The 27898-nt window shown below is 38.3% G+C and overlaps 1 protein-coding gene across 3 annotated transcripts in view; it reads left to right on the forward strand.

The window, feature by feature from the left end:
• Positions 1-1039: 1039 nt before the first annotated feature.
• The window catches only part of RGS7 (regulator of G protein signaling 7), a 2400584-nt gene continuing 2373725 nt past the window's right edge, over positions 1040-27898 (forward strand). For all 3 annotated transcript variants that reach the window (XM_044058067.1, XM_044058054.1, XM_044058060.1), the window contains exon 1: positions 1040-1132. In XM_044058067.1, the coding sequence (XP_043914002.1) occupies positions 1057-1132 (76 nt within the window). In that variant the 5' untranslated portion in view covers positions 1040-1056. The remainder of the gene's footprint in view (positions 1133-27898) is intronic.

A 27898-nucleotide genomic window follows, 5' to 3' on the forward strand; every position in this document is an offset into this window, starting at 1 on the left:
ATTGCAATTACATCTAATGCCAAATTAAATCTCAACATCTGTTCAAACTTAAACTCACAGTACAGCATTAATAATTGCTTAACATAAAATATATTAGGGTATCTGAATTAAAAGTGTAGACTTTGAGGCTCAATATCCATGATACAGTCTCTCATTTGTATCCCTAAATTTTAAGATCAGTCTCACATGCAAGACCATTCTGTCAACAGACTGGTTTGTAAAACATTTCAAATCAGTATTTCCTTTTGTTCCACCACCTTATAAGATTGTCATCACCTATCAGAGCAGTAAAATATGGACTCAGCAGAATAATTATTATTAAATTCATTTCGAGGTGATAAGCTGCCACAAAAGGCACCAGTTAATATCTAGTAGATTTCTTTACCCTGCAGAATTAAAATATAAGATATAAAAACTTACTCTGACTTCTAATTCTCTGATGGAAACACAATCAGTACTTAAGACATTAAATGTATGGAGATGCTTTTAAACAGGATCTGATAGTGTTTATGGGAAGTTCTATGTGATCTGACTTTTTTGTTTATTCTTTTTCTTTTTAGGTAACCTATGTTGCATTTTCTTGCATATATACCTCATTGTTAATAATAATTAGTACTTACTTTCTTTCTGGCAAATCACTGAGGAAAGAGTAGAGAATAGTTTGCTGTATGCACAATGGCAGGTTTATTTGCTTTGCAAAAAATACTTGGCAAGTCAGTAAATGTTTTTACATTAAATATTTGTAATATCAGTTAACATGAAAAGGACCAGTTTGTTTAAATATTTGCAATTTATTTTTCTGTATTTAATTTCTATTCAAGAAACCCAATTAGTAATATATACAGATGAAGTGTAGACCTGTTCAGAATACATTATTCAGAGATATGAGACCATTGATAATAAACAGCTCGGGTTGCAATACATATTCACAGAAATACTGCTAATGTTTTAAATACTTTTCTAGACAAAAGGAGGAAAGATGTACTGCTTAAACCATAAATGGTAGGTTTTAATCTCTACCTTTTTGTGTTACAGATGGAAGATATCATAGCAAGGATGCAGGATGAAAAAAATGGCATTCCTATCAGGACTGTGAAAAGCTTCCTGACAAAAATTCCAAGTGTGTTTTCAGGTAGGGCATTGTATAGAACACAAAAAATTGGCATAGATTGAGCTGTGGTCAAAATTGTGACTATGTTTTATATATATATATATATATATATATATATATATATATATATATATATATATATATTATGCACCCTTTTAAACTTACAAGTCTAAATAACTACTGTTGTGAATGCTTTACTCACTATTAAAATGGTAATGTTAAAAATTGTCACATCTCTTTACCACTGCTACGCAGGACCACAGGATCCAGAACAAATAATGTATGCTGTTTGGTCTATGTACTAATCTCCTTGATACACAGTAATTATATATTTTATATTTGTGTATGGCAATCTCAAGGCATGTGTTCAGCAGTTGCTTTATGCAAACAGAAAGCACTTGTAAACAGATTGTTTCGTTGGAAATTATAGAAGTGCCATTTTCAGTGTATTGCACTATAGGTTTTAGCAGCATATTAAAAAATCTTTTTATATGCTACCTAAATAAAAATTGTTGTTTTGAAATCCTATGTGCATTTTCACCTGTCTAATAAGAGAATGTAAATTACAAACAAAAGTCATGCACATTTACTGGTCTTGTTTGCAAATGAGAAGAGAATGCTTATGACCTTAGGGGTACAGGCATTAGATGTTAGTAGAGAAATACTGTAAATGGTCACTTTTCACAGTAGCTTGTTTTGACTCTTTGATGCAAGCCCCATGGTTGGGGTATGTTTGTATCTCTACTATATTTATACTAATAGCATGTAATAAAGCACTATTAAATAATGCATTAAGAATAATGTTTGTATAAACACAATCTATGCACTTCATTTTTTTTTCACTTGTGTCATTCTAGATATTTTTGATTCTGGGTAGCAGATACCATAGAGAGTTACACTTGCATTGCAATATTTCAGTTGAAGAATTCTGAGAGGAAGATATGAGTGAGATCACATGAATAAAAACGGCACTGTAAGGAAAGAGACCCAGAAAGTTAAAAACGTCATTTGCCACATAGACAGATATATTTATATAAATAGATTAATGCAATATCTACACATATACACACACACAGCTATATATATATATATATATATATATATATATATATATATATATATATATATATATATATATATATATATATATATCCTTACTGACTACCAAGCCCATGTGTTCCTGTTGCCCATTGGAAAGCTTAAGGTTGGGTTAGCAGGAGTGGGAGCCATCATTTGTGTGTTAGCCATGTATTTTTTTTTATAGTAACCTAATGGAGCATAACACCAAATGTTTCACGTGCAGTGGGTATTTATGACATCTGCTCTGGTCCTGTCCCCCTGTAATACTTTTGCATGGTTTCTGGTCTACTCTGGAGATTTTATCAAGCAGATTTTACACTATGCATGTCCTCTGAACTTTCACTGAAAAGTATTGTGATGTCTTCAGTCTTCAGTATAATGCAGTTGTTGCACACTGATCTGAATAAGGTGCTAACATTAGAGTTTGGAATATTATAGCTTATTAAATAAATACGTAACAGTAAACTACCCAAGAGTTGTTCCTGTTCTAAATGCAGTAGCACTAACATTTCTGCAGGTGTGCCACACAGATTGATTTATTACTTTACTGCAATTGATTTACAAGATAGATACATGACATGAAATGGACGCGTAGTGAAAAAAGTATAAAAAACTCTTAGCATGCAAGACAAAAAAAGAAATGAGTGAATATATAGATAATAAAAATGGACGCTGAGTGGTGCATGGCTGAAGATATAAATAAGGTTTACCAGTTAATGCGTTCATTAATACCACAGCGCATGCTGCCCTTCTTCAAATAAATTGTATTCCTATGCAAGCAAATACATTAATGTGTTTATAACTTTGTTTATGGGACAGAATATGTGCAAATGCTTGTATGGTTCTATGACGTAACTGATCTGCGTGCAGTGTTTTCGGCATGTCTAAACTTGTCAGATTCCATTACTTCTTTTGGCTTGTCAATGTCAGCATTTGTCAAGTTCTTTATTGCTTGAATGCCTAGGGCTCATTTGCTTTTCCTGTACTCTAAATCCTTTGAGAAAATCTTAATTTATTTTCTTTAAGTCAGACAGTTGAAGATTCTTTGTTGGCAGAATCATGTCCTTTACTGTGGACCATTTTAAGCCTAGCCAATTACCCATGAGAATCAAACCCTGCACCTTGTGTTTTTAAAGGTAAGCCCTACCACCATTTGCACCTCCCACAGCAGTGATGAGAATCAAATGCTGCACCTTGTGCTTGAAAGGCATATACCTTAACCACTGTACCATTGGCCTGTCAGGTATTGTTGTCCACACATTAATAGATTATGTTTCACATACATTACAACCTTGGTGTTCAGTATACAAGACTACTTCATCTCTCCCATTTTTGTCTATATCAGTTCATCAAAGTCTAATTACAGCAAACAGCTGTTCATCGTACCACAATCACTAAATGGCTCTTCATTGAATGTTCACATCGGCAAATGTTTTTCCTAGAGAAGGAAATTAATTGGCCAGCATACGCACACTATTTCCCTTTTCCCCACTGTAGTGTGATCTTGAAGCTGGTCTATATGAATAAGGAGGGTGTGGGGGCACATCCCCCATACTGGAGTGTGTGGGGTGTGTAGCCCCCCACTTTGGTGGGTTTGATGTACTATGGTGTGTGATTTGGTTAGTCTGTTGGCCAAGTATTTCCTTCCCAGGGAAAAATGCTCACTGATGTCAGCATTCAATGAATGGCCATTTGGTGATTTTGGTTCGATGAACAGCCGTTAACTGTAATTAGTCTTCGAGAAAGTGATATAGACCCCTCCCATTTAGAGCAGTTACCCATTTCAAGGTATATTTCATTTCTTTAGTGCCTAACTTTTATTTTCTTTTAATTATTTAATGTCTGACAGTAACAGTTATATCTTCCTGTTTGTAATTTCCAAAATGGCCCATTATGCATTCATTTCAAAACCATGTGAGGAGAAATTTAACATGTGCACTCTGTAGATAAAGGGAACATTGTGAGATGGACTTGGCAGAACTGGTGAGTATGTGTCAGTGTGGAGAGAGTGATAATAAAACAAAGGATAAAGTAATTTCATTTCTGTTTCCATTTTCGTTATTCATTGTTGCATTTGATAGGGTTAACTCAACTTCCTAGTTTGTGGTGAACTGGGTTCTTCAGGGCCAATCCACTACTCCGATAACAAATATGAGTCAGTCAGTAGATAAGTATATGTGTGTACATGACAATGAAAGTGACATTACGAATATTTACTTATATATGAGTCAGTCAATAGATAAGTATATGTGTGTACATGACAATGAAAGTGACATTACGAATATTTACTTATTTCTACAATGGACATTTCAGATACACGAGAATAATAAACAGATGTACATAAGCCATCACACAAAAGTAAATATTACACATAGACTGTGTAATAAGTAATTATTTATGAAGGAAACACTGTTATTAATAGAATAAAAATATGTTAAGCATGAATATGGCAAGTTGTATCTGAGTAATATGTAATGATATGGCAGAAATTGCATTATAATTGCATGTGTATTTTGCACAACCAAACAAAAGTCACACAGTAAATTTAACTGAAGCCACTGATGTAAAGGAAGATGCTGAAGGCTGGGGTAGGGTGGGGAGGGGGCAAAAGAAGCACTTAGTTTTCTAAAAATTACAATTCATTTTAGCTGTATAGTACAATAACAGAAGCATATCTGTGACACAATATGTAGATAGTGCAAATATGAATTCAGTGTTAAATGACTGCAGAGAAATTTCATAGAAAATTGCAAATGAAATAAATGCTGTGTCTACATTACATGTGATCCAGTAGCCATATACTACAAAAGGTAGAGGGGAAGAAATCCAGAAAGGTGCTTAACAAGTATGTCCTTTCCCCAATTTAACTGCAAGTCTTTATCTTTCAAAAATAAGGCATAAAATGTATCACAGAACAGCTAGACCTGGTGGCATCTACACATCAGATTGTAGAAGTGGATTCTGACACAGGCTTGATGAAGGCCTGTGACCTGGACCCACCCATTCTACAACTAGCCCTGCTCAGAGGTGTATATAGACAGTTGTTGTAGTTTCTGTGTGCATGCGGCAGGGGGGGGGGTGGGGGGGGGGTGCTGTGGATACTATGATTATTATTTATTAAATTCTCCTTGCAATCAAACATCAAGGGTGTGCACAGAAGGTCACTACAATTTTTTGGGACTGAAGAAAGCATGGTCATTATTAATTTTCCTCACAATGAATACACAGAAGGACACTGTAACATGTATGGGGCTCTGACAGTCCTGTCATTATTTCCTTAACATTCCTCATACCCAAACCTCAGAGGTATGCGCAAAACATCAGTATAGCTTGTATAAGTGCAGTGTCCTGCTGAGGAGCAACGGATTGGAATACATTATTGTGATCATTTTTTCACTTCCCTGACAACTAGACATGCAAAAAGATTGCTAACTTGTGGGGACAGGGGTAAGGAGGCATATAATAACAAACATCTAGGGTCAACATTTAAAATATGTCACTGTGTTCTCTTTTCCAGATGGATACACAGAAGGTGGCTGCCTTTTGGGAGTGGAGTTGAAGAATAAAGTTGTGTGCATGTCTAACAGCAGCAACTAGAAATATATGAGTGTGGACATTTACTCCTCTGGTTTCATCTCAATCTAATGTAAGAGAGATACATAGAAAGTGACTATCTTTTTTTGACACAGAGACAGACTCTATCCTGGATACGATTCATGTGTCACTATAAACATTTCTTGTCTCAGTTAATTGGGAAGCACTTTATTTTCATGTTTGATCATTAAGCCTTGGACACAAATTATTTCTTCCTTGAAAGAAATTGTACTTCTTTACTTTATCGTGATTTTTGTCCAGGCCATAATTGTAACAAAAGGCTGGGGGAAGTCTCTAAAATGCACCTTATAGCATTTAGAGCCCTATTACTTCTGAGGGTCAAGCAAAGTTCAGACAATCACAAAATTCACGTATTTCCTCCATAGTTATTTTAGTGCAGTCATAGTTATTTAGGGAATATTGAAAGGATGCAGAGGAAAAAAAATTGAAGTGTAGGGATATCTTTCTTTCTTCATGCACAACTTTTGTTCAGGCCATTTTGGCTCAAAAGGGTTGGGAAAAAAGTTCCAAAATGCAACTCAGAGTCTGTAAAACACAATGGCTTTTGGAAGGCTGAGACTACCAGGTTAATTTGATTATTTTCTCCACATTTTTTCACTGCAGTCTTGGCTAGTTAGGATGTATTGAACAAATATAGGACAAAGCTGGAGTTCAATAAAGTATGAGGAAACAAGAAAAAAGTAATCTGAATGGTGTGGTGAGGCCAGGATGGGGAGAAACCAGGGGTCCATTAAGTACTTTGTCTAGGGTTTCAGTTCTCCAAAAGCCAGAGTCAAAATATTCATTACTGCCAGGAACTGCCCCATTTAAGTACATCACACAGCTTACCAACGCAGTTTCTCCACAAAACATTTTATAACATTATAACATCTGGGTAAGAAAAAAAAAAACATCCAGAATGCTTGCTTTTGTCTGACTCCTGATATAAAACAATTGTTATGATTTATCTTTATTTACTGCTGCATACATACCTGGTTACTTAATTAATAGTATTAAACAAGCCCTTACAGACATACTCCTCCAACTTTTAACCTATGTTTGGCTACCAGTTTTGTTCTTGATGAGTGTCACACTACATTAGTGTAGCCCCCTCCCCAAAGGTGTCATTATAGCTAACCCAGGTAATGTATTATTGTATTAGCCTTGCAAGCCTTATCTGCAAAGACATGAAATGTATTATAACTGCCCTTATAAACCGTAATATCAGGAATATTATTAGACTTGACTACCAAATGTTTGTCTTTGTGAAGGGTAGATCCTGTCTATTAAATCTGATAAACTTCTTCAAAAGAGCTACAGAGGCTATTGATGGTGACCATGCAGTGTACTTGGCTTATCTTCCAAATGCTGGCATCATAAAAAAAGCTAATTGCCTTACAGGTCAACCCATATGTGTTAAGATGGATATCAAAATGACTGAAAGACAGAGAGCACACAGTATGAATTGCAATGCCTCATCAGTAAGTATGAAAGTGACCAGTGGTTTCCCACGGGGTTTGGGGTCTCTCCTTTTTGGTATTTACTATTCAGATCTCCAAGCTGAGAGCCAAGACCTTTAGTTAACAAAGCTTGCACATGACTGCAAACTGGGATTTGTTATTAAGTCATTGCATGATACCCAGATTGGATAGAATGGTCTCAAACATAATGCTAAAAAGTATAGTATCATCAGTTTTAATAGGCAATGGCTCCCTTCCCATCATCTTACTTTATAAACAATACATCACTACAAAATGAAAATTCAGTCAAGGACATTGGTACTTGGGTTGATAGTGCAGTCTCTTTTGACCATTGTGTGACAATGGTTGTCAGGAAAATCTTTTTAAGTCCTACTAGCTACCAAAAGAATATAATCAATGTCTAAAGAATCACTCTCTTATACTCAGCACTGACTGGATCAAATATCTAGTACAGTGCCCACTCTGGAATGTATCGCATTAAACAAATCAGTCAATTTATAAAGACCCCAAAGATTCCAAACCAAAAACATCATGGGCTTAAAATCCCTGAGTTACTAAGACAGTCTGGAAGTTGTATCCCTTTATTCAATGACTTCTATTCTTTTGAGGGGACATCTGTGTCTCACCTACCCCAACATTTTAGATCCAATGACTTCTGTTCTTTTGAGGGGACATCTGTGTGTCACCTACTCCACCATTATAGATTCAATTTTCCTGGATCTCCTGTTTCTCCACAAGTGCAGTACTAAAACCAGTGACATAAATCTTCACCAACAGAGAAGTAAAACATAGTGGAGGAGCAGGCTTATAAGACAGCCCCTCCCAAACTTCTGGAATAAACTTCCCCTACATATCGAGCAGTAAGATTCACTACCTTCCTTTCAACATAAAATAGATGACTGGATGGGTATCTATAAATTTACTCTGGGTTTGACTTGTATGGCCCTCCAGGAGAAAGGACGTTTGATTTTAGGGAGGGTACTGGCAAGGAGTGAATGGTCATAAGCCTCAGAGGCCTTGGAAAGTCTGTGAATCTATGAATTTAAACTGTTTTTGTAGCTTACTGTTATAGCTTGTCAGGAAATCTCAGCAGTTCTCTATAGTGATCCTGAATAGACTAAAGCGGGTCTAAGACAATGAATGAATAATTAAATACAGCAACATGACTACTACAGTGGAAGTCAGACTATCTACAATTAAATGTAGTTCAGTGGAAAATTCTACCCCAAACCGGCCATTAGACAGGAAATCAAATGCATATCTTGGTACTCTCAGGGTGAAAGGCAATAAACAAGTAGGTTCCAGGTGAGCTAATGGAAATCAGACTTTACTTATTGAACATACTTCTCATTTGTCAAGACGTTTGAAGCACATCCATAATTTTTGCCTCATATTTTTGCCTTTCCCCCATATGGTAAATCATTGAGGTTCATACTGGGGTTGCCACCTGCCTCTTGTAAAAAACATGAAAAATGGGTAGTACCCTGAGATCTTAGGTCAAAAATATTTCCTAAGGTTCCTTTAATACCTGCAAAAGTCAATTATTTTATGTCTGAAATTCCTTTTAATGATATAAAACAACAGAAACAACTCATTTTCTATAAAAGTGAGTATCTGTTTTTGACAATGAAATCAAGTGCAGCCTTTTGCACTAGTTGCAGTTTTGGTTTGTCCATTAAAATTGCACATTTCCATAACAAATGCATCACTTTAAGAACATGAAAAGGAGGCAATACCAAACCTCTCAAACATCTAAAATATCACAGAATCTGTAGATTTTGCCTCATATTTTTGGTCTGTCTTTTGAAAAATATGTTTGTTTAGGGGGGCCCTAAATGAAAGACCAGTGCTTGTTGAGTTTTTAGTAGAATCTAGAACAGAAGTTGCCATTAATAAAGGAATAATTAGTACAGCATATAAAATATTGCACGGTAACTATAAGAATCAGTCAAAGGAGGTTATAAAGAATTAGAGAGACTGGATAAGCAATTCACAAAGAAACAATGGGGGATATATGTATATCTCCCAAACATGCAACAAAGTCTAGAAGGATATTTGCTTGGAAGTGTTTACATAGGTATTTTTATACCCCAAGCAGAGTCCAAAGAATTTATCTTCAGGTAGACAGCAATTGTTGAAAGTGTGATGGAGAAGAAAGAGGTAACTGGGGACATATTTTGTGGAAGTGTAACGAGTTGGCAGACTTTAAATATTCCCCGTAGACTGTTCTGTTGGGAATACTGGATGAGCAAATTGGTATAACTAAGAAAATAAATTTTTTTGAGCTATACATGTACATACATACATGCATACAGATATTTCAAGCATGGGTATTAATGTCCTTCTAGCCTGCCAACATACCAGAACACTTGTTCCCATAATACATTTCTAGGCTGTTCTTAAAAATAGCTAAACTAATACATGTTTTAATGTAATTTTGTAGTGTGTTTAATCTATGATACAGAATCGGAATTGCCTAGACGTAGTAAGGCCTTGCTTAGTCTAATTATGAGGGTTGCCAAAAAAGCAATTACTTAAAAATGGAAATCAAAGTCTAAAACAACTTTACTAGAAGGAGAAAAGGTAGTAACATAGATAAAACAACTGGAGCTACGATCTTTAAAAAAGGGTAAGAGCAAATTACATAGGAAAAATGGGAATTATGGGATCAATATATGCAGAGGAGGAACAAGGTTTAAAAGAAGGCAGGATTTGAATGAGCTATGTAATGTTTGACTGACAATGACTATATAGGATAGGTGGTGTATAATGTTTGCAACTGAAATTGTGTCGGTATGGTTAATTTTCATTTATATAAATGTAAGATTTCCTATGTCATATGTGATAATTTAATAAAGATATTTCTTGTTTAAAAAAAATATATATATATATATATATATATATATATATATATATATATATATATATATACATATTTGTTTTCTGGTAACCCTTTGAGGTTTGCACTAATGACAAACATTTCAGTTTCAGACTTTGTATCTTTCAGAAAAAGTGTGCTAATGTAAAACCTGCTATTTTAGCAGTTTTCTGAGTTTATAAAAGCAATATTTAAACTTTGACCCTAGTTTTGGACCTTTGTCCCTCATTCTTTTGTCTATGTCCAGAATTCGTAAGCAAGGAAGTTTAGAGGCATGCTGATGATTACAGTCAATCAATAAAGCCAGACATTAAAGTTTTGTACTTGTTTTTTCTGAAAATGCATACTGATGCAAAATCTACTGTTTTATTAACTTTTTAAATGAATTAATAATATATTAAAAAATTGTCCCTGATTTTGAGCCTTTGTTCACCCATTACTTTTGTATTTGTCTGCAATTCTTTTTTTATGTAGTTTCTTCTTGGTTTTATTTGGTATTAACCCAGCAGTGAAACGACATCAGTTATGCATAGGTTCATAAAATCTGAACAATCCAACTACTTCAAGCAACAAACAGAAAATAATTCAGTCCAGGAATAAAAAACTGAAATTTCAGTGCTGCTGATTAATGGGAGGCTTAAAAACCTCAGCTTTGGCCGGCTAAGAACTTGCTGTATTCAACTGGATGTATAAGAGAATTTAAGTACCTTTATCTGCTCTTTTTTTTTCAAACAAATACAGTATTTAAATTGATTTTAACTGTGTGGAAGGAATATTAACTGAACTGGAAGTTCTGACTCTGCTCTTAGTGGCCTTGCAACTGCCCGCCCCTCTTGTAAATTTGTGTTTGGATACTCCTTCTGGGCCCATCTCATTTGCTCACTCAACTGAGTGCAGTGAGATCATATTCTGATTTCAGGCACTCCTACTGTGTACAAAGAGAGCATCTGGGAAACAGAAAAAAAAATTTAAGCTTGTTTCCTGCCTTTCCTGTTAAGTGGTATAGACTATTTGTAGGCTTCTGAGCCCCCAAGCCCTTCTGTGTTGGAGGGAAGCCTTCTAGCTTAGTTTTTTTTTCTTATAACTAGCCAGTTTTCTACTTTCAGCACTCAAATCTGTTTCTTTGATCTCAGCACTTATTCAGAAAAAAAAAAATTTCATCTGCTTTTACTGTACTTGTGTTTTTACCTACTTGTTTTACTTTTGCATCATCTTAAAAGTACTCAATTGTATTTATTACTGCTTGGTGTAACTCATTCTAAGCCTTTTGGTTTAAACACTTGGGCTTCAGACCAGTTGTTTTGCACTGAGAGGGTTTGTGGTCTGCACTGTAGTGGCAGAACAGGTAGCTTACATCCTTCTAGGTTGGGAACTGCTGATGGAGGGCTCAGTGTCTGTTATTCTAAAAGTGTATTAATTCTGGTTTAAGCACTTGGGCTTTCAGGCCAGTTATTTTACATTAAGAGGGTTCGTGGTCAGCACTCTTGTGGGAGGAGAGGCTGGACTCTGCCCTTCTGAGCTGGGAATTTCTGGTTAAAGGCTTATAGTGCATGCATATCTGAACTGCTTCTTACTGAAGTTGGTGCACCTTGTTTGCTGTGGCATCGACTGGATTCGGGCCTGCTGGATCTAGCTTTGTTTGTGTAACTTGAGCACTAATCCAGGCATTCTCTAAAGTATTCAATTGTATTTATTACTGCTTGGTAGTAACTTGATTAAAGTGTAGCTATCATTCTAAGTCTTTTGGATTAAGCACTTGGGCTTCAGACCAGTTGTTTTACATTAGGAAGGTTTGTGGCATGCACTGTGGTGGCAGGACAGGTAGCTTTCATCCTTCTAAGTTGGGAACTGCTGATTGAGAGCCCAGTGTCTGTTATTCTTAAAGTGTATTAGTTCTGGTTTAAGTACTTGGGCTTCAGGCCAGTTATTTTACATTAAGAAGGTTTGTGGTCTGCACTCTTGTGGGAGAAGAGGCTGGACTCTGCCCTTCTGAGCTGGGAATTTCTGGTTAAAGGTTTATAGTGCCTGAATATTTGAACTGTATCTTACTGAAATTGGTACACCTTGTTTGCTGTAGCATAGACTAGATCCAGGCCTGCTGCATCTAGCTTTGTTTATATGCTTGTTATTTGTTTGCTTGTTATTTCCCTGGAACGCTAATTCCACCTAATACGCGGCTTCTCAGTGCTTCTGTGGATCACTAGTGATATCTGCATTGCTTACTGTACTTATTTCCTTGTTTCACTTGAAAGAATGTTACTGTTTGTCATTCTTGCATTTAAGTTACCTGTAACACATTGCACTTAAGTTACCTGGCACTTGCTCACTAAAGCAATTATATAAGTCAGCACTAAAAATTAAAAGCACTACACCCTCACTCCCCACTGGCCCTGGTTTTCAATTATTAAGGAATTCCCAATATTATTCTAGCATGTCCAAAGGTGAGTTGTCAATCTCCTCTCCGGTCCAGCTGGTGAATCTGGGAATCTTGAGGCAATGTTACAACTGTCTCATGTACACAGACAACCCTCTCCTCCTCCCAACAAATTCCAACACATGTGAGAGATGCAACCATATAGCCAAACTGGAGGATAAGCTCTCTCAACTCAGTACTGGCATAACCAGTCAGGAGAAGGAAACCACACTCACTACAATTCCAGTCTTACATAGACCTACCACGACAGCAAACCAAACACATAATCACACAAAAACATACTCGGAGGCTCTAAATAAAGATCTGCTGAAGCAGCAGAGACCTCCAAAGCAGACACCCAAGCAGCTGCTACCCCAAAACAAAACACGTGCAACACATATCTCACAAAGCCAGTGTGCCGAACAGTCACAGCCCTTAAGACTAAACAACACACCTGATACACTTGTAATAGGTGACTCTACCGTCAGGCACACTGACGTCCCACTCACCAGGCTGAACAAGGAGAAGGTCACGGTGAGCAGCCTGTCGGGCGCTAGGATCCGCCACATAACACAAGCACTCAGGTCACTCCAAGGCAAGTACAAATATGACTCAGTCATTGTCCATGCTGGTGTGAATGACCTGAGACGTACCTCCCTGGACTACATGAAAAGAGACATAAAGGAGCTCTCTGAGCATGTAGCCCAGGCCGGTATGACCCTGACCTTGAGTAGCATCTTGCCCTCACCAAGAATGATGCCACAATATGAAGACAAGATGATCAATTTCAACAATTGGCTTAAGTACTGGTGTCATTCAAAGGGGATCCAGTGCCTGTCAGCTTGGGATGATATGCTCGACAAGCCACGATGCTTCGCTAGGGACGGCTTGTACCTGTCATCCCTGGGCTTTCGAATATTGGCAAAGGCTCTTTCTACCCCCATAGTGCCTTTTTTAGGCAAGGCTCAAAAGACAAACCCACCTCCATAAGTATCACAAGGGATAAGAAACTAAGAGCAATGCTACTCAATGCCAGAAGTCTAAACCTCAAGATGCACGCACTCGAAACTCTCCTTAGCATGGAGAACATCGATATCTGTGCAGTAATAGAAACCTGGTTCAGGGCTCCTGAGAGCACCCCATCACTACCAGGTTATACCACATACCATACTTTTCGGCCCCAAAACTTGGACCGAACCACAAAAGGAGGGGGAGTATCAATATTCATCAAAGATACCCACACCTCCAGGTTGGTGGCAAAGCACAAAGCATCAGAGACTATCCATGTGCAAATAACAGTGGGTAAAACTGCCTTCCAGTTTATAGCCTGCTACAGACCACCCTCCCAAACCCAGGAACCCCACTCAGCCTTCCTGAGAACACTGGAAAATATGAAGGTCTCTCCAAACACCATTATATTGGGCGACTTCAACTACCCAAACATAGACTGGGAACATTACTCTAGCTCCAACACCCTAGCCCAAAGGTTCCTAGAATTTATAAACTCAAATGCTATGGAACAACTTGTTACCACTCCCACAAGAGGGGAAAACATACTGGACCTGATCATCACCAACATGGGGACTCTATGCTCCAGACCAGTAGTGTATCCCTCACTGGTAAGATCAGACCATAAACTAATCTCACTGGATATTCACATCCCGACCCCACCCCCTGTCCAGAAAACCACAGTGAAAAACTTCTATAAAGCAAATTTCACACTCCTCAAAACTGAGGTGGAATCCTTCAAAGCCCCCGGGCCTGTGGAAAATACAGCTCAGACCACAGAATCCTTTATAAATGCATTCTTTGAACACCTTCAGGAATGCATGGATCATGCGATCCCAAATAAAACCAAGACCCAATCCTCCAAAGGCAGACGTCCTGTCTGGTGGACCCCAGCCATAAACAAACTATACAATAGAAGGAGGAAGCTACTAAATGATAGAGCAAAATCCCAAAAAGGGAAGGTATCACTGATCAGTATTAGCAAAAAACTATGGGCACTCATAAAATTGTCTAAGGCCAGCTTCGAGAGAAAAATTGCACAGGACACTAAGGATAATCACTATTTAGTTATGTTAGGAACCTGGGTGGTAATTCCCAGATATGCTCAGAATTAGTCCAAAATGACAAAAAATACACTGAACCCACAGACATTGCCAACATCCTAGCTGACAGGTTCAGTGCAAACTTCTCCCCACCAAAAGGGCAAATATCTATCCCAGCAGAGTGCTGCCCCCCTGACATCTCAGATGCTCAGGTAAGAGCCGCCCTCTCCAAAGCAAAAAACACAGCATCAATGGGACCAGACAGTGTCCCGGGCTGCGTCCTACATGAACTCCAAGAAGAGCTAAACCCAAACATAAAACTACTGTTCAATCTCAGCCTTACTACAGGATATGTGCCCAAAGAGTGGCGTACAGCAACAGTGGTCCCTCTTCATAAAGGTGGTGCCTCAACGGATCCTGGAACCTATCGCCCCATAAGCCTGACTAGCTTGGTCTGCAAAGCTATGGAAAGGATCATCATGGACCTCATAAATAAAGATATTGGGGACCTACAAACACTGGATCCTACCCAGTTTGGCTTTGTTAAGGGCAGATCCTGCCTCTTAAACCTGGTTGATTTCTTTGAAACAGTCACCAAGGCCATTGACGAGGGGAAGGTGGTCCACACAGCCTACCTGGACCTCACAAAAGCCTTCGATACAATACCCCACTCGGGCATTATAGATAAGCTCACCAGCTTAAATATAAACCCCTGTGTCACTAGATGGATTGCAAATTGGCTCAAGGACAGAACCCACATGGTTAGAATTGCTGGAGCCATGTCAGACTCCAAACCAGTTACAAGTGGTGTCCCACAAGGCTCATTCCTGGGACCTCTCTTGTTCGGTATATATTTCTCAGAGGTACAGGCCAACACGGAAGGACTGTGGCTGACCAAGTTCGCAGATGACTGCAAACTGGGCACCATAATCGACTCTTCAGCCGACACAAGCATCCTCCAAAAGGGCCTCATAGAAACAGACAACTGGTGCCAGAGCCATGGCCTCAAGCTAAATGCCAAAAAGTGTATAGTCATCCCCTTTGGCAAAAACAAAGTGCCCACAAATTACCACATAGGTGGTAATCCATTAAGTACAGAAGAAGTAATTAGGGACCTGGGGACCCAAGTTGATAGCAATCTCTCATTTGACAACCACGTGGCCAAAGTGGTTAGAAAAACATTTTATATAGACAACCTAATCATGAAGGGATTCACATCTAGATCAGGGGACATCATCGTGCCTCTTTACTCATCCCTCATCAGGCCCATAATTGAGTACAATGCCCCTTTTGGGATGTACCTTACCAGACTCCTGCAGCAACTGGAAAGACCCCAAAAGTACCTCACCAAGAGGATCAAAGGGCTCAAACAGATGCCATATGCTGCCCGGTTAAAGAAACTCCAGTTCTACTCAGTGGCATACCGCCTGTTCAGAGGCGATCTGTGCCTGACGTATAAAGCCATGTCCAACCCAGAATTAATGGCCATGCTGCACCTCAGAAAATCCAAATCCCATTGAGCTACGCGCTCAAGAGACTTGAACCTCAGCACTGAAATAAATAGGACATGCTGGATGGACAGATTCATAACCCAGAGGCTCCCTTCACTCTGGAATAAAATCCCAGTCCAGGTTAGGCAGAGTCCCTCATTGACTCTCTTCAAGAGGAATCTTGATGAGTGGATGGGAGATCGTAGGTTTACCCCGGGTATCACTTCTTTGTCACTGTTAGACAGAGGCACAGTATACTAACCTCGAAAAAGGGCATAGCAAAATAAATTTAAAATGGGTGGCGAAAGCCAAACACATTCTGGCTAGGCTTATAAATGCCCTAGGGCAGATAGCCTAGTATGAACCTATGAACCTATGAACTTATGAACAGTGCATTTCAACATTTTAACAGACACCAGACCATTCCCAGCAATTCATCTGTTTTCCTATATAATCACTCGCAAAAAAATAAAATAACTATAAAAATACATTCATATCCCACTAGTGAAAGTTGTGCAAGCTTTAGTCACTTACAGAAAAATTGAAGATGTATTTTTTTTATTGCCAAAGTTCAGTTATACTTAACATATGTTTCTTCGGAAGTGCTGGTATGTTGTTGCAGCATACCAGTTTAGCCTGCATGGAATCAGCACCTCTTCTACCACTGAGAACTTTATTTTAAGCAACAGTTCTAGGTCAAATTTACTGAGCTGAAGAATGCATCTGAAATATGTCATCCAAGATATTTCAATTATAATATGTTATATTACCAAGAGAGGTAAAAAATATATACAAGGATATACATATCTTACTATCGTCTGTGCACATTCTAAAATTATTTTCTTAAAGGCCAGCTATCTGTTAGCAGAACAAGTATTAATGACCTAAGTGCAAAGAACAGTAAACAGATAAAATAAATACATATTATAAAACTGATTTTTAACAGAATATAGATTCTAGTGATATTAAGAAATAGAACAGCAGCTGCCTTTTCCTAAGAACTTTTTACTTTCTTCCTTGTAGCCATTCACTTGGCAGTCACGAAAGATGGAATTCCTTCCATCTACTGCCCCAGTTATATTCATAGACTCATAGGTTCATAGATGTATGCTAGGCTAATGACCACTAGGGCCCTTATGAGCCTAGCTGTGGAACCCAAAAGTGACCCACAAATTTGATTTTTAGGGGGTGATTTACGGACTACCTCTGGCTATCAGAGACATAGGAATCGGAACAGGGGTGAGTTTCTGATTACCCATCAACTGGTCCAAGTTGCACTTAAATAAGGATAGGAAGGAACTCTGCTACATGTGGATGGGAAGCCTGTGCCAGAGAATGGGAATTCTCTGAGAAACACATATATCTCTCCAACATGTCCTATTTATGTCAAAAGTAAAATTTAGGTCTTTTAATCAAGTAGTTTTGATGCTGTTTGGTTTGCAGATGTGCTAAAGTGTTATCAAAACAGGATCCAGGGATGTCTTGTATGGCAGGCACAAACCACTTCTCAGAAGTCTGTATGATACCAACTAAAGTGACAGGGCTTTAGGGCAATCAGTGTAGGACATTGTGTTTACTCCCTGTATTCTTTTTGTAAGGAACCTTTGTGATGTTCCAATTGCTGCATGTGTCTGGTCAGGTACATACTGAAACATGCATTATACTCTATGATGGGTCTGATGAGGGTGAAGTACAGTGGTATGGTGACCTCTCTGGACCTAGATTCCAAGACTCTGCTTATAAGTTTATCATCATAGAATGATTTTTATACCACCTTGGACACGTTCGAAGGCTAGGTTACTATCTACATGAGTACCAAGATCCCTGAATAGAAAATCAACTTTTAAGGCAGTTTTATTGATGACGTAGTTACCTGTAGTAGCAGACTTCTCAAAAGGTACTATAATGCATTTTTTGATGTTGAGATTAAACCATGGAAAAACTTGTATCTCAAACCTTGCTGCATATGCCATCTGTCTAAGTCTCACTGACAGATTTAAATGCTAATTTTAGTATAACATTTAATCCAGTTTATTCAGTTTTATAGTTATGTGTATCAGAAATGCAGTTAAGATTTAAAAGTAAATCACCTGGCATGGCAAATAGTGGAACTTTCTATTCACATTGTGTCTTGTCCACTGCTGTCCCCTACCATTAATGATGACAGATATATCAAAACACAATAATGCATAAAAGAATAACATTATACATCTAGGAGCATGGCTCCTGCTGATCTTTATTGAGCAAAGAAGATGAATGACATATTCCAGAAACACTAACACTGGCATTTCAGTAGTAACCACAAGTGTGGCCAACCCCCCCACCCCCCCACCAAAAAAAAAAAATATATATATATATATATATATATATATATATATATATATATATATATTACTCAAATCACCTTTTTTACAGCTACCTGAGTCTACAGATTCCTCAGAAACTCCAGCGTGTATGTTTCTGTATAGTTACCATTCTGGCATCAGTTTCAGGGCAAATTGGGAAGCTATTCAATAGGGGGGTATCTCACCCATTTCCCATACCTTATGGTTCTGGAACCCAAGTGAAACTGCTAAAAAGATTGTTAACATATTTAATTCTTCTTCTGGCTTTTTCCCAGTTAGGAGTCGCCACAGCAGATCATCTGTCCGCTCATGATTGGCAGTGGAGTTTTACGGTGTCAAGTTGCCAGCCTGGCGCCCAACCTTCCACAGAAGGAACACACACATGCACTCATTCACACCTAGGGTCAATTTAGAGTGTCCAATCCACCTACTGCATGTCTTTGGGATGAAACCGGAGCACCCAGAGGAAACCCACGCAACCACAGGGAGGACATGCAGACTCCACACAGAAGGCACCCCAGCTGAGAATTGAACTGGAGAACCTCTTGCTGTGAGGCAGCAACACTAGCCACTGCACCACCATGGCAGCCCTTTTGAGATATTTAATATGGGTTGTTATTGAGAAAGAGGGAGAGGCAGATATAACATAAGCAATATGAATTAGATTTCAGGTTATGAATTGTATTATATTCTAAAACCATCCTATCAGACAAAGTTGACTGAGCTGAGGACAGAATAAAATGGTGCTTACTCAGCAATTCAACAGTTAAGTCACTCCTGGTTTCACTAAACTTCAGTTCTATGTGAAATAACTCCTTAAAGTCTTAAGTAGAAAAGATTGAGAAAAAGAGGAAAACAGTTTTTGTACTTACTTTCCTCACTTGCTTAGAGAAAAACAGTTCTTTCCTCACTTATCTAGAGGAAAATAGTTTTTTATTCAGGCATGTCCAAGGGTCAGCTCCCAGTGTTCTCTTCTGTCTATCTGATGAATATGGGCATCTTGGGGCAATGTAGAAATTGCCTCATGTATACAGACAACCCTCTCCTCCTACCACCCAACACTACAACCTGCGAGAGATGCACTTATCTAGCCAAACTGGAGGTAAAGCTCTCTCCAACCAAGACTGAACCTGACAGTCAAGAGGAGAAGGTAAACACTTGCACTACACCACACTCATCACATAGTTCCACCAAAATCCACACATAGAAACACAAAAACATTTGCAGAGGCTCTCAATAATAATCTGCTCAACAACAAAGACCTCCAAAGGAGAAATGCAAGCAAATTCCACACTCCAATACAACCCAAATGACACATAGCCCACACACTTAGTGTGCCACTCAACCACAGCCAATAAGGCAAAACAACGTACCCAACACACTAGTCATAGGTGACTCTATAGTCAAGCACACTGATGTCCCACTCACCAGACTAAACAAGGAGAAGGTTACTGTCAGCTGCCTATTGGGTGCCAGGATTCGCCACATAACCCATGCACTCAGGTCTCTCCACAACAAGTACAAATATGACTCTGTCATTGTCCATGTTGGTGTGAATGACCTGAGATGTACCTCCATGGACTACATGACAAGAGACATGGAAGAGCTCTCTGATCTTCTAGCCCAGGCAGGTATGACCCTAGCCCTGAGTAGCATTCTGCCATTGCCCAGAAAGATACCGCAGTACAAGGACAAAATGACTGACTTCAACAATTGGCTAAGCTTCTGGTGTCATTCTAAGGGGATCCAGTATATGTCTGCCTGGGACGACATGGTCGACAGACCATGATGCTTTGCCAGAGATGGCCTGCACCTGTCACCCCTGAGATTCCGGATACTGGCTAAGGCTCTTGCCACCCCTATAGTGCCTTTTTAGGCAAGGTTCAAATGACACATTCACCACCATAACAGGAACAGGCAAGCAAAAACTGAGGGTAATGCTACTCAATGCTAGAAGTCTAAATCTCAAAATGCATTCACTCGAGGCACTCCTTAAAATGGACAACATCTATACCTGTGCAGTGACTGAGACCTGGTTCAAGGCTCCAGAGAGCACCCCTGCACTACCAAGCTATAACTCATACAACACTTTTTGGCCATGTAACCTGGACCGGAACACCAAAGGCTGAAGTATGTCCATATTCATTAAGGATATCCACACCACCTGGCTAGTTGCTCAGCAAAATGCATCCGAGGTTATCCAAGTGCAACTAACTCTGGGCAAGACTACAATCCAAATTTAGCTTGCCACAGATCCCCCACCTTGTCCCAGGATTCCCACTCCTCTTTTCTTGATATACCGGAAAATATTAGGGTTCAACCAAACACCGTAATAATGGGCGATTTCTACTACCCCACCATTAACTGGGAAAACTACTCAACGTTTTCTGGAATTCATAAATTCCAATGCCCTGGATCAACTTATCCACACCCCCACCAAAGGCAACAATATCCAAGACCTAGTCATTACTAACATGAGTGACCGGTGTTCCACGCCTGAAGTCAACTCCTCGTTGGTCCGATCTGAACATAAGCTGAACATCCTAGATATCCACCCGCCCCCCCATCAAGGAAACCATGGTAAACAATTTCTCCAAAGCCAACTTCATGCTTCTTAACTCATTCCCTCCAGTAGAGCTCTTTTGAGTGTGTACCTTTAACCCCTAGTGGGTGTGGCTTCAGCATTTAAAAATTTAAGTTATCACCTTACATTTTTAACAAATACCCATTGACAGAGGTCATATATCAATACAATTGTGTTTGCTATCATGTATGCTTCAAGATAAAAATTTCCAATACCTTGTATGTAACATGGTTTTGGAATTATTAATGCAAATATGAACAGGCAATATTTGATGCCTAGAGGAGCAGTAGGGTGTAACTGCAGAAACGCCTGGAGAAGTGGTGAACTTAATGACACCCATGCAGATGGACAATACAGTTACGACTGCTGAATCCTATACAAATTAGGGAAATTAAAACCCTGTTGCAAAAATGTACATTGAAGAAACATGTACTGGTTCTCAGCAAACCGAGTGTTAGTGTACGATGCAGATACTCGCGATACTGAGTGCGTTATGTGCTGTATAACGCGAGTATTTAGCTTGTACAGTAGCTCTTAAGTTGCTAACATTATGGACATGTTTATTCAATGTACATGTCTACAACAGGATTTTAATTTCCCTAATCATGCCTACCATGTTTTAGTAAGTGTAGCAGTGTTATGTATTTGTTACGGGGATTGTATTTCTTAGTGCTTGGTTGTCAGACAACTGAATGTCAGTGATTTGGAGTTTCGCTTATATGATCTGTCGGTGTTTTCATGTTGGAGAAGTGGATGTCGATCTTATGACTTGTCGATGAAGTCATATAGACCCATATATATATATATATATATATATATATATATATATATATATATATATATATATATATATATATATATATATATATATATATATATATATATATATATATATATATATATATATATATATATATATGTGTGTGTGTGTGTGTGTGTGTTCATCAGTATTTTTTTATTTGTGGTTTTGTATGCTACCTTGCCCCAGCCAGCATCTAAAACTCATCTTCATCAGAACGTATTTCTTTTTGTTACTTGTAAACTTCTCATTCCTTTATCCTTTTTTTAAACAAGAAACCTCTTTATAAAATTATCACTTATGACATAGGCAATAATATATTTATATAAAAGAAAACAAAACATATTGATATATTTTCAGTTGCAGAAATTATACATCACTTCTAATATATCCAGTCATTGCCAATCAAACATTACATAGCTCATTCAATTACTGCCTTCCCTTAAACACCATTCCTCCTCTAAACATTATTCTGCAAGCATTGTCCCCAAAATTCCCATTTTTTCTATGTAATTTGCTCCTACCCTTTTCTAAAGATCCCACTTCCAGTTCCTTTATCCCTGTTAGCATATTTACTACTTCTAGTGCAGTTGGTTTAGACTTTGATTTCCATTTCTAGTAATTACTTTTTTTGCAGCCACGACAATTAGACTCAGCAAGGCCTTACTATGTCGAGGCAATTTTGATTCTGTATCACAACTCAAAAAAATAATTTCCTTAATTACACAAATTTGCTCACCCAGTATATCTGATAGAGTAGTCTACTTGGAATTTTTAGTCTGCCAACTCATTACACTCCTAAGAAATATGTCCCCCATTACCTCTTTCTTCCACATCACAACTATAACACATGCAGTCTACCTAAGGAAAAATTCTTTGGACTCTGCTCGGGGTATAAAAAGGCCTATGCAAATGCTTCCAAGAAAAGATCCCAAAACCTCTAGACTTTGTTTCATATTTGTGAGTTATACATATATCCTCATAGTGTTTCTTTGTAAATTGCTTATCCAGTCTCACTTTTCAATCATTTCTAACCTCCTCTGATTGAGATGTATAGTTATAATGCAATATTTTAAGTGCCCTACTAATTATCCATTTTTTAACAGCAGCTTCTGTTCTACATCAGAGGCGCCAGAAGCTATTGAAGACTGTGAGGGGGGGGGGGGGTTGACAGGGCACTTAGTGATCTAAAAAGAGCAATTTTTTAAAACTAAGTCCAAAAAGTCAAAACTGTTGCACGGAGAAGCAGGACTCTTGAAAAGCAATGTCCATGTATACTCACAAAGGCTGCCTGTAATGGCACACCATCAACTGTTCTTTAAATTCAAAAGTCAGTTACAAAAAGTCACAATTTGCTATTCAGCACTGTCAGGAACTTCCAATTGCATCAGTTAACTTCTCCGAACAATAACTTGTAGACATTCAAATGCAAAAGGCTGCCTGTAATGGCACACCATCGACTGTTCTTTAAATTCAAAAGTCAGTTACAAAAAGTCACAACTTGCTATTCAGCACTGTCAGGAACTTCCAATTGCATCAGTTAACTTCACCAAACAATAACTTGTAGACATTCAAATGCACTAATCCAAGCGTTCAGCGAAGTTTAAAGAAAAAGAAAAGTTTATTTAACATCCGGCTAGCGCTTTCAACAAGGTCTTCTTCAGGCCGTTATACAATTTTTTCAAAAACTTTCACATACATTTATATTATTTCAAGATGCCTGAATGTTTAGTAGAATATTCAGTCTTTCAAGGTATTTTAGTGTGAACAGTCACAGAACTGTAATTGTTGATGATCGTGCGAATAATAGTGTAGTTTATGGCATTTGTCAACGCATGTGCTAATGTTGCTTGTAAGAAGTCATACCCAACTAAAAGTCAGGTATTTTAACTCAATAGCCTTTAAATGGTTAGTAGAATGTTTTATAATTTTAAAGTTCTAACATATTTTATTTGTAATAGTTTTAGGGATGCAAAAAAGTTTTGATGCTTTTATAAACAGTAGCTATATTTGCTACTCCTACCAAGAGTGCTATGTGTTTAAATGTCACAGTGTTTAAATGGTTAGGTGAATGTTTTCATTTTTAACTGTTTTAAATTGTACAGGATATGACATCAGATTGTTTATGTCACATCCTCTATAAATGTATGTGAAAGTTTTTGAAAAATTGTATAACGGCCTGAAGAAGACCTTGTTGAAAGCGCTAGCCGGATGTTAAATAAACTTTTCTTTTTCTTTAAACTTCGCTGAACGCTTGGATTAGTGCATTTGAATGTCTACAAGTTATTGTTTGGTGAAGTTAACTGATGCAATTGGAAGTTCCTGACAGTGCTGAATAGCAAGTTGTGACTTTTGTAACTGACTTTTGAATTTAAAGAACAGTTGATGGTGTGCCATTACAGGCAGCCTTTTGCATTTGAATGTCTACAAGTTATTGTTCGGTGAAGTTAACTGATGCAATTGGAAGTTCCTGACAGTGCTGAATAGCAAGTTGTGACTTTTTGTAACTGACTTTTGAATTTAAAGAACAGTTGATGGTGTGCCATTACAGGCAGCCTTTGTGAGTATACATGGACATTGCTTTTCAAGAGTCCTGCTTCTCCGTGCAACAGCTTTGACTTTTTGGACTTGGTATTATTTATTTTCTTGTGTGCACGGAGCTTGTTGTGAGTGCTATCTTGTCTTTACAATTTTTTAAAACTGTTTACTACTACAACTTAGGTTCACTTAGAGGACATTTTAAGCTTAGCCAATTTCCATTTTGATGCTTGAATTAACATTTCCTGATTGGTCTTACCTATCCCATGGCTGATAATTGTATATAGCCCTAGTGTAACAATAAATGTGATCACACTGTAGATAATTTTAGGAGACCCATGTAAGGGATGCAGCATTTAGGAACTGCCCCTATCCATTAGTGGCATGAGGGGTAATCCTGGAGTGCATTTTCCATTACCCATCCTTAGATCCAAGTTGCATTTGAATATGGACAGGGATGAGCTTTGTTTTACTTGACCGAATAGTCTGTTCTGGATATATATATATATATATATATATATATATCCATCTCTCCACAGCATTCAGTTTAGATACCTGGACTGAGTATTTCTGATGCTATTTGACTTGTTGATGTTCAGTAGGTCCATCTGTATTAGGTCAGAGGATGCCTTGTATACCAGACACATCACCACTAAGCACTTTGTTTGATACTGAGTATAGTGATAAATCTTTGAGGTGGTCCATGCAAGACCTACTGTTTAGGACTTGTATTTTTTTAGTAAGGTATCTCTGTGGATATTCCAATTGTTTCATGGGTCTGGATACTACCTGCTGTGCTTCTAACAATGCAAATAACTTGGCATAAGTAGCATTAAACTTCTCTTCCCCTAAAGTCCTCAGCTCCTTGTAAAATTTGCTTGACGATCAACTAAATCTCTCAGCTTCGCAGCACAAAAAATCTGGAAAAAGACAACATTTATTTGGGGGAGCAAAGGCCCAAAACTTAGGACACATTTTAAGTAGTGCTTGTATAATCTTAGAAAGTTGCTAAAATAAAGTGTTTTGTGTTACCGTGTGTTTCCTGAAAGATAGAAAGACTGAAACTTAGAGGGCTATCATTCTTTAGTGAATTTAGTTCTCACTGATTTGCCAGAAAAACATAAATTTTAAGAGGAACAGACCAAAAGTATGAGCCAAATATTCTGTGAAAATCTGGACAGTGGAGAGCTATGGACTCAACTCCCTGAATCACAAGTGGTGATATGGGTGGAGAATTCAGGCTCTTGTTTGAGCCTGAGTAACACTAACCACCGGGTATACCTAACTGAGGCATTTTACAAATACACACACACACACATGCACACACACACACATACACACATGCGCACGCGGGAGCAGCATAACTCCTGCAAATAAAAGGACAAAACTCTCCTTACCGGCATGACTCTGGCTCTGGCAGCACCAACAGAACAGCAGCAGCATAACTTCTGTAACACAGAGCAGTAAGAGAACAAGAACACCTAGTTTAGTTAGTTTAACTTCTCTACGCGAATCCTCTTTAGCATGAAAACTCCACTTCATTAATTTTCCCGACAGGTCTTGCAGCTGTAAAAGGGGGGGGGGGTCCCCTCCCCCTGGCTCTATAGTTCCAGCACCCATGTTCTAGATTCTACTAAAAACTCTACCAGTGGTGGTCTTTCTTTTAGGATCGCCTATTCCTTTTTCTTTGCCTATACTCTAAGATCAGTCTTTGATAGAGAAAGCAGTCTCTAACCTGCAGCTCAAATGAATTCTTGGCCTCTTCTCATTCTATTACCTTTAGTTTAGCATCATCAGTAGGTGTGTGTGTGTGTGTGTGTGTGTGTGTGTGTGTGTGTGTGTGTGTGTGTGTGTAAAACTAATAGCTAGTTTAACAGACCCAGCTCTGTGACAAATAACCTCTTTTGATTAGATATATGCTGCCCTCTGTAGGTTCCAGGCATTTATAAGGCTGTTACACATTTATGAATTCTGACACACCTACCCATATTGCTTCACTTCCTTTGTATACACCCACGTTAGTACGATCCTAAGTTGGTTGTTTAATTTTAAATTTCCATCTGAAGATGATTGAACAATGGTCACTTGCTTTCATTGGGAGTATCTGTCGTTCAGAAAATTTATTTAGGATATTTGTGATGATTATGTTCAGGAACGTATACCTATCTATTGTGGGACTGGGTCTGACACTTCCTTGAACCATTTATATTAGGTTATTTAATGATACTTCCCTATTTAATGGCTGTTTTAAATTGTTAAAAATTCAAGCAGAAGAACCTGAGAGACAGTATATGGGAGTGTGTATTTCTGACTTAATAGCAGTAGTTAGAGTTGTTGGCTAGCTAGGAGGAACCGACCACCATTAAGCTTTGCTGGACTCAGGGAGGCAGACCCACAGAATTCTGGTGTTCCCTTACATTACGCAGCAATTGGTAAGCACAACAAATGGAGCACATGAGTATTCTGTCTGCAGCAAGTGTGCAATCCCCCCGAGCAAATACAAAGTCATCGCAGTTCTTACAGGTGTTCTTTTGCAATGATACTATCCAAATAAAGCATGTTTATGTTAGCCTGGAAATGTAAATCACAATTATATTGTACTTTATTTTAGTGTTGTGTATACAGCAATATCATCTTTATTACATCCTGAGGCTATATGGCTGAATCCTGTTGATAATCAGCCAGCCAGGTGAGAAATAATGGGTAGCAATAAAGCTTCTGTTAGAAGGTACTGAAAACCCTCACTTGCAAACAGGGAGAAATATTGCAGTATCCCCTAATGCTAAATTCATCATCATAAAACATGTGAGGTATGATTTAGTTAATTTGAAATGGCAGGTTATTTTCCTTGCAGTACAATACTCAATGTCATGGCAGCAGGTCTGTAGCTGAGGCTTTGTTTACCTTAAGGACTTGAGAGCGACACAACAGGGTTTTGCTGATGCAATTCTGTATTTTACCACAGCTGCAGTGTCACTTTAGTGAAACATCATATTCATGTAGCAGGTCTATCTTTTCTAGTGCATGCCCTTGTGACCATGAGGTTTGACTGTTTTAATACTGTATGCAAATAAATTAACAGAGTACAACCTGACTTGCCAACCAAGCAAATCAAATAGTCTTTCATAATATATCTTACATTTCCTAGGTACTGCACTGTTTTTCTTAAAGAACTTTCACAGATTTCATGTGAAGTGGTCAGTCATAATCAACTCTGGCTAATTGCGAGTTCATATTAAAAACACAAACATTTACTTACCCGAACACCTAAACGCCGACATATTCCACGAACCACAAATACACCGAACACCTTAATCCGCGAAATTCAAAAACTCAGAATGCCATACTTGTCCCACCCCACTGCCCGCTACATACTACCTACACAAACAAACTAAATAACACACATACATACATGCATACACTAACCAAAACCCTACTTCTAACCCTACACTAAATCTTGCATATACCACCATTTATGCACTTAACTTAACCCGCACCCTAACCCAAAGGTGCGTAACTATCGCACACTTACCT

This window comes from Protopterus annectens, chromosome 1.part2, assembly GCF_019279795.1.
Source record: "Protopterus annectens isolate FY-2018-M chromosome 1.part2, PAN1.0, whole genome shotgun sequence".
NCBI classification, from domain to species: domain Eukaryota; kingdom Metazoa; phylum Chordata; order Ceratodontiformes; family Protopteridae; genus Protopterus; species Protopterus annectens.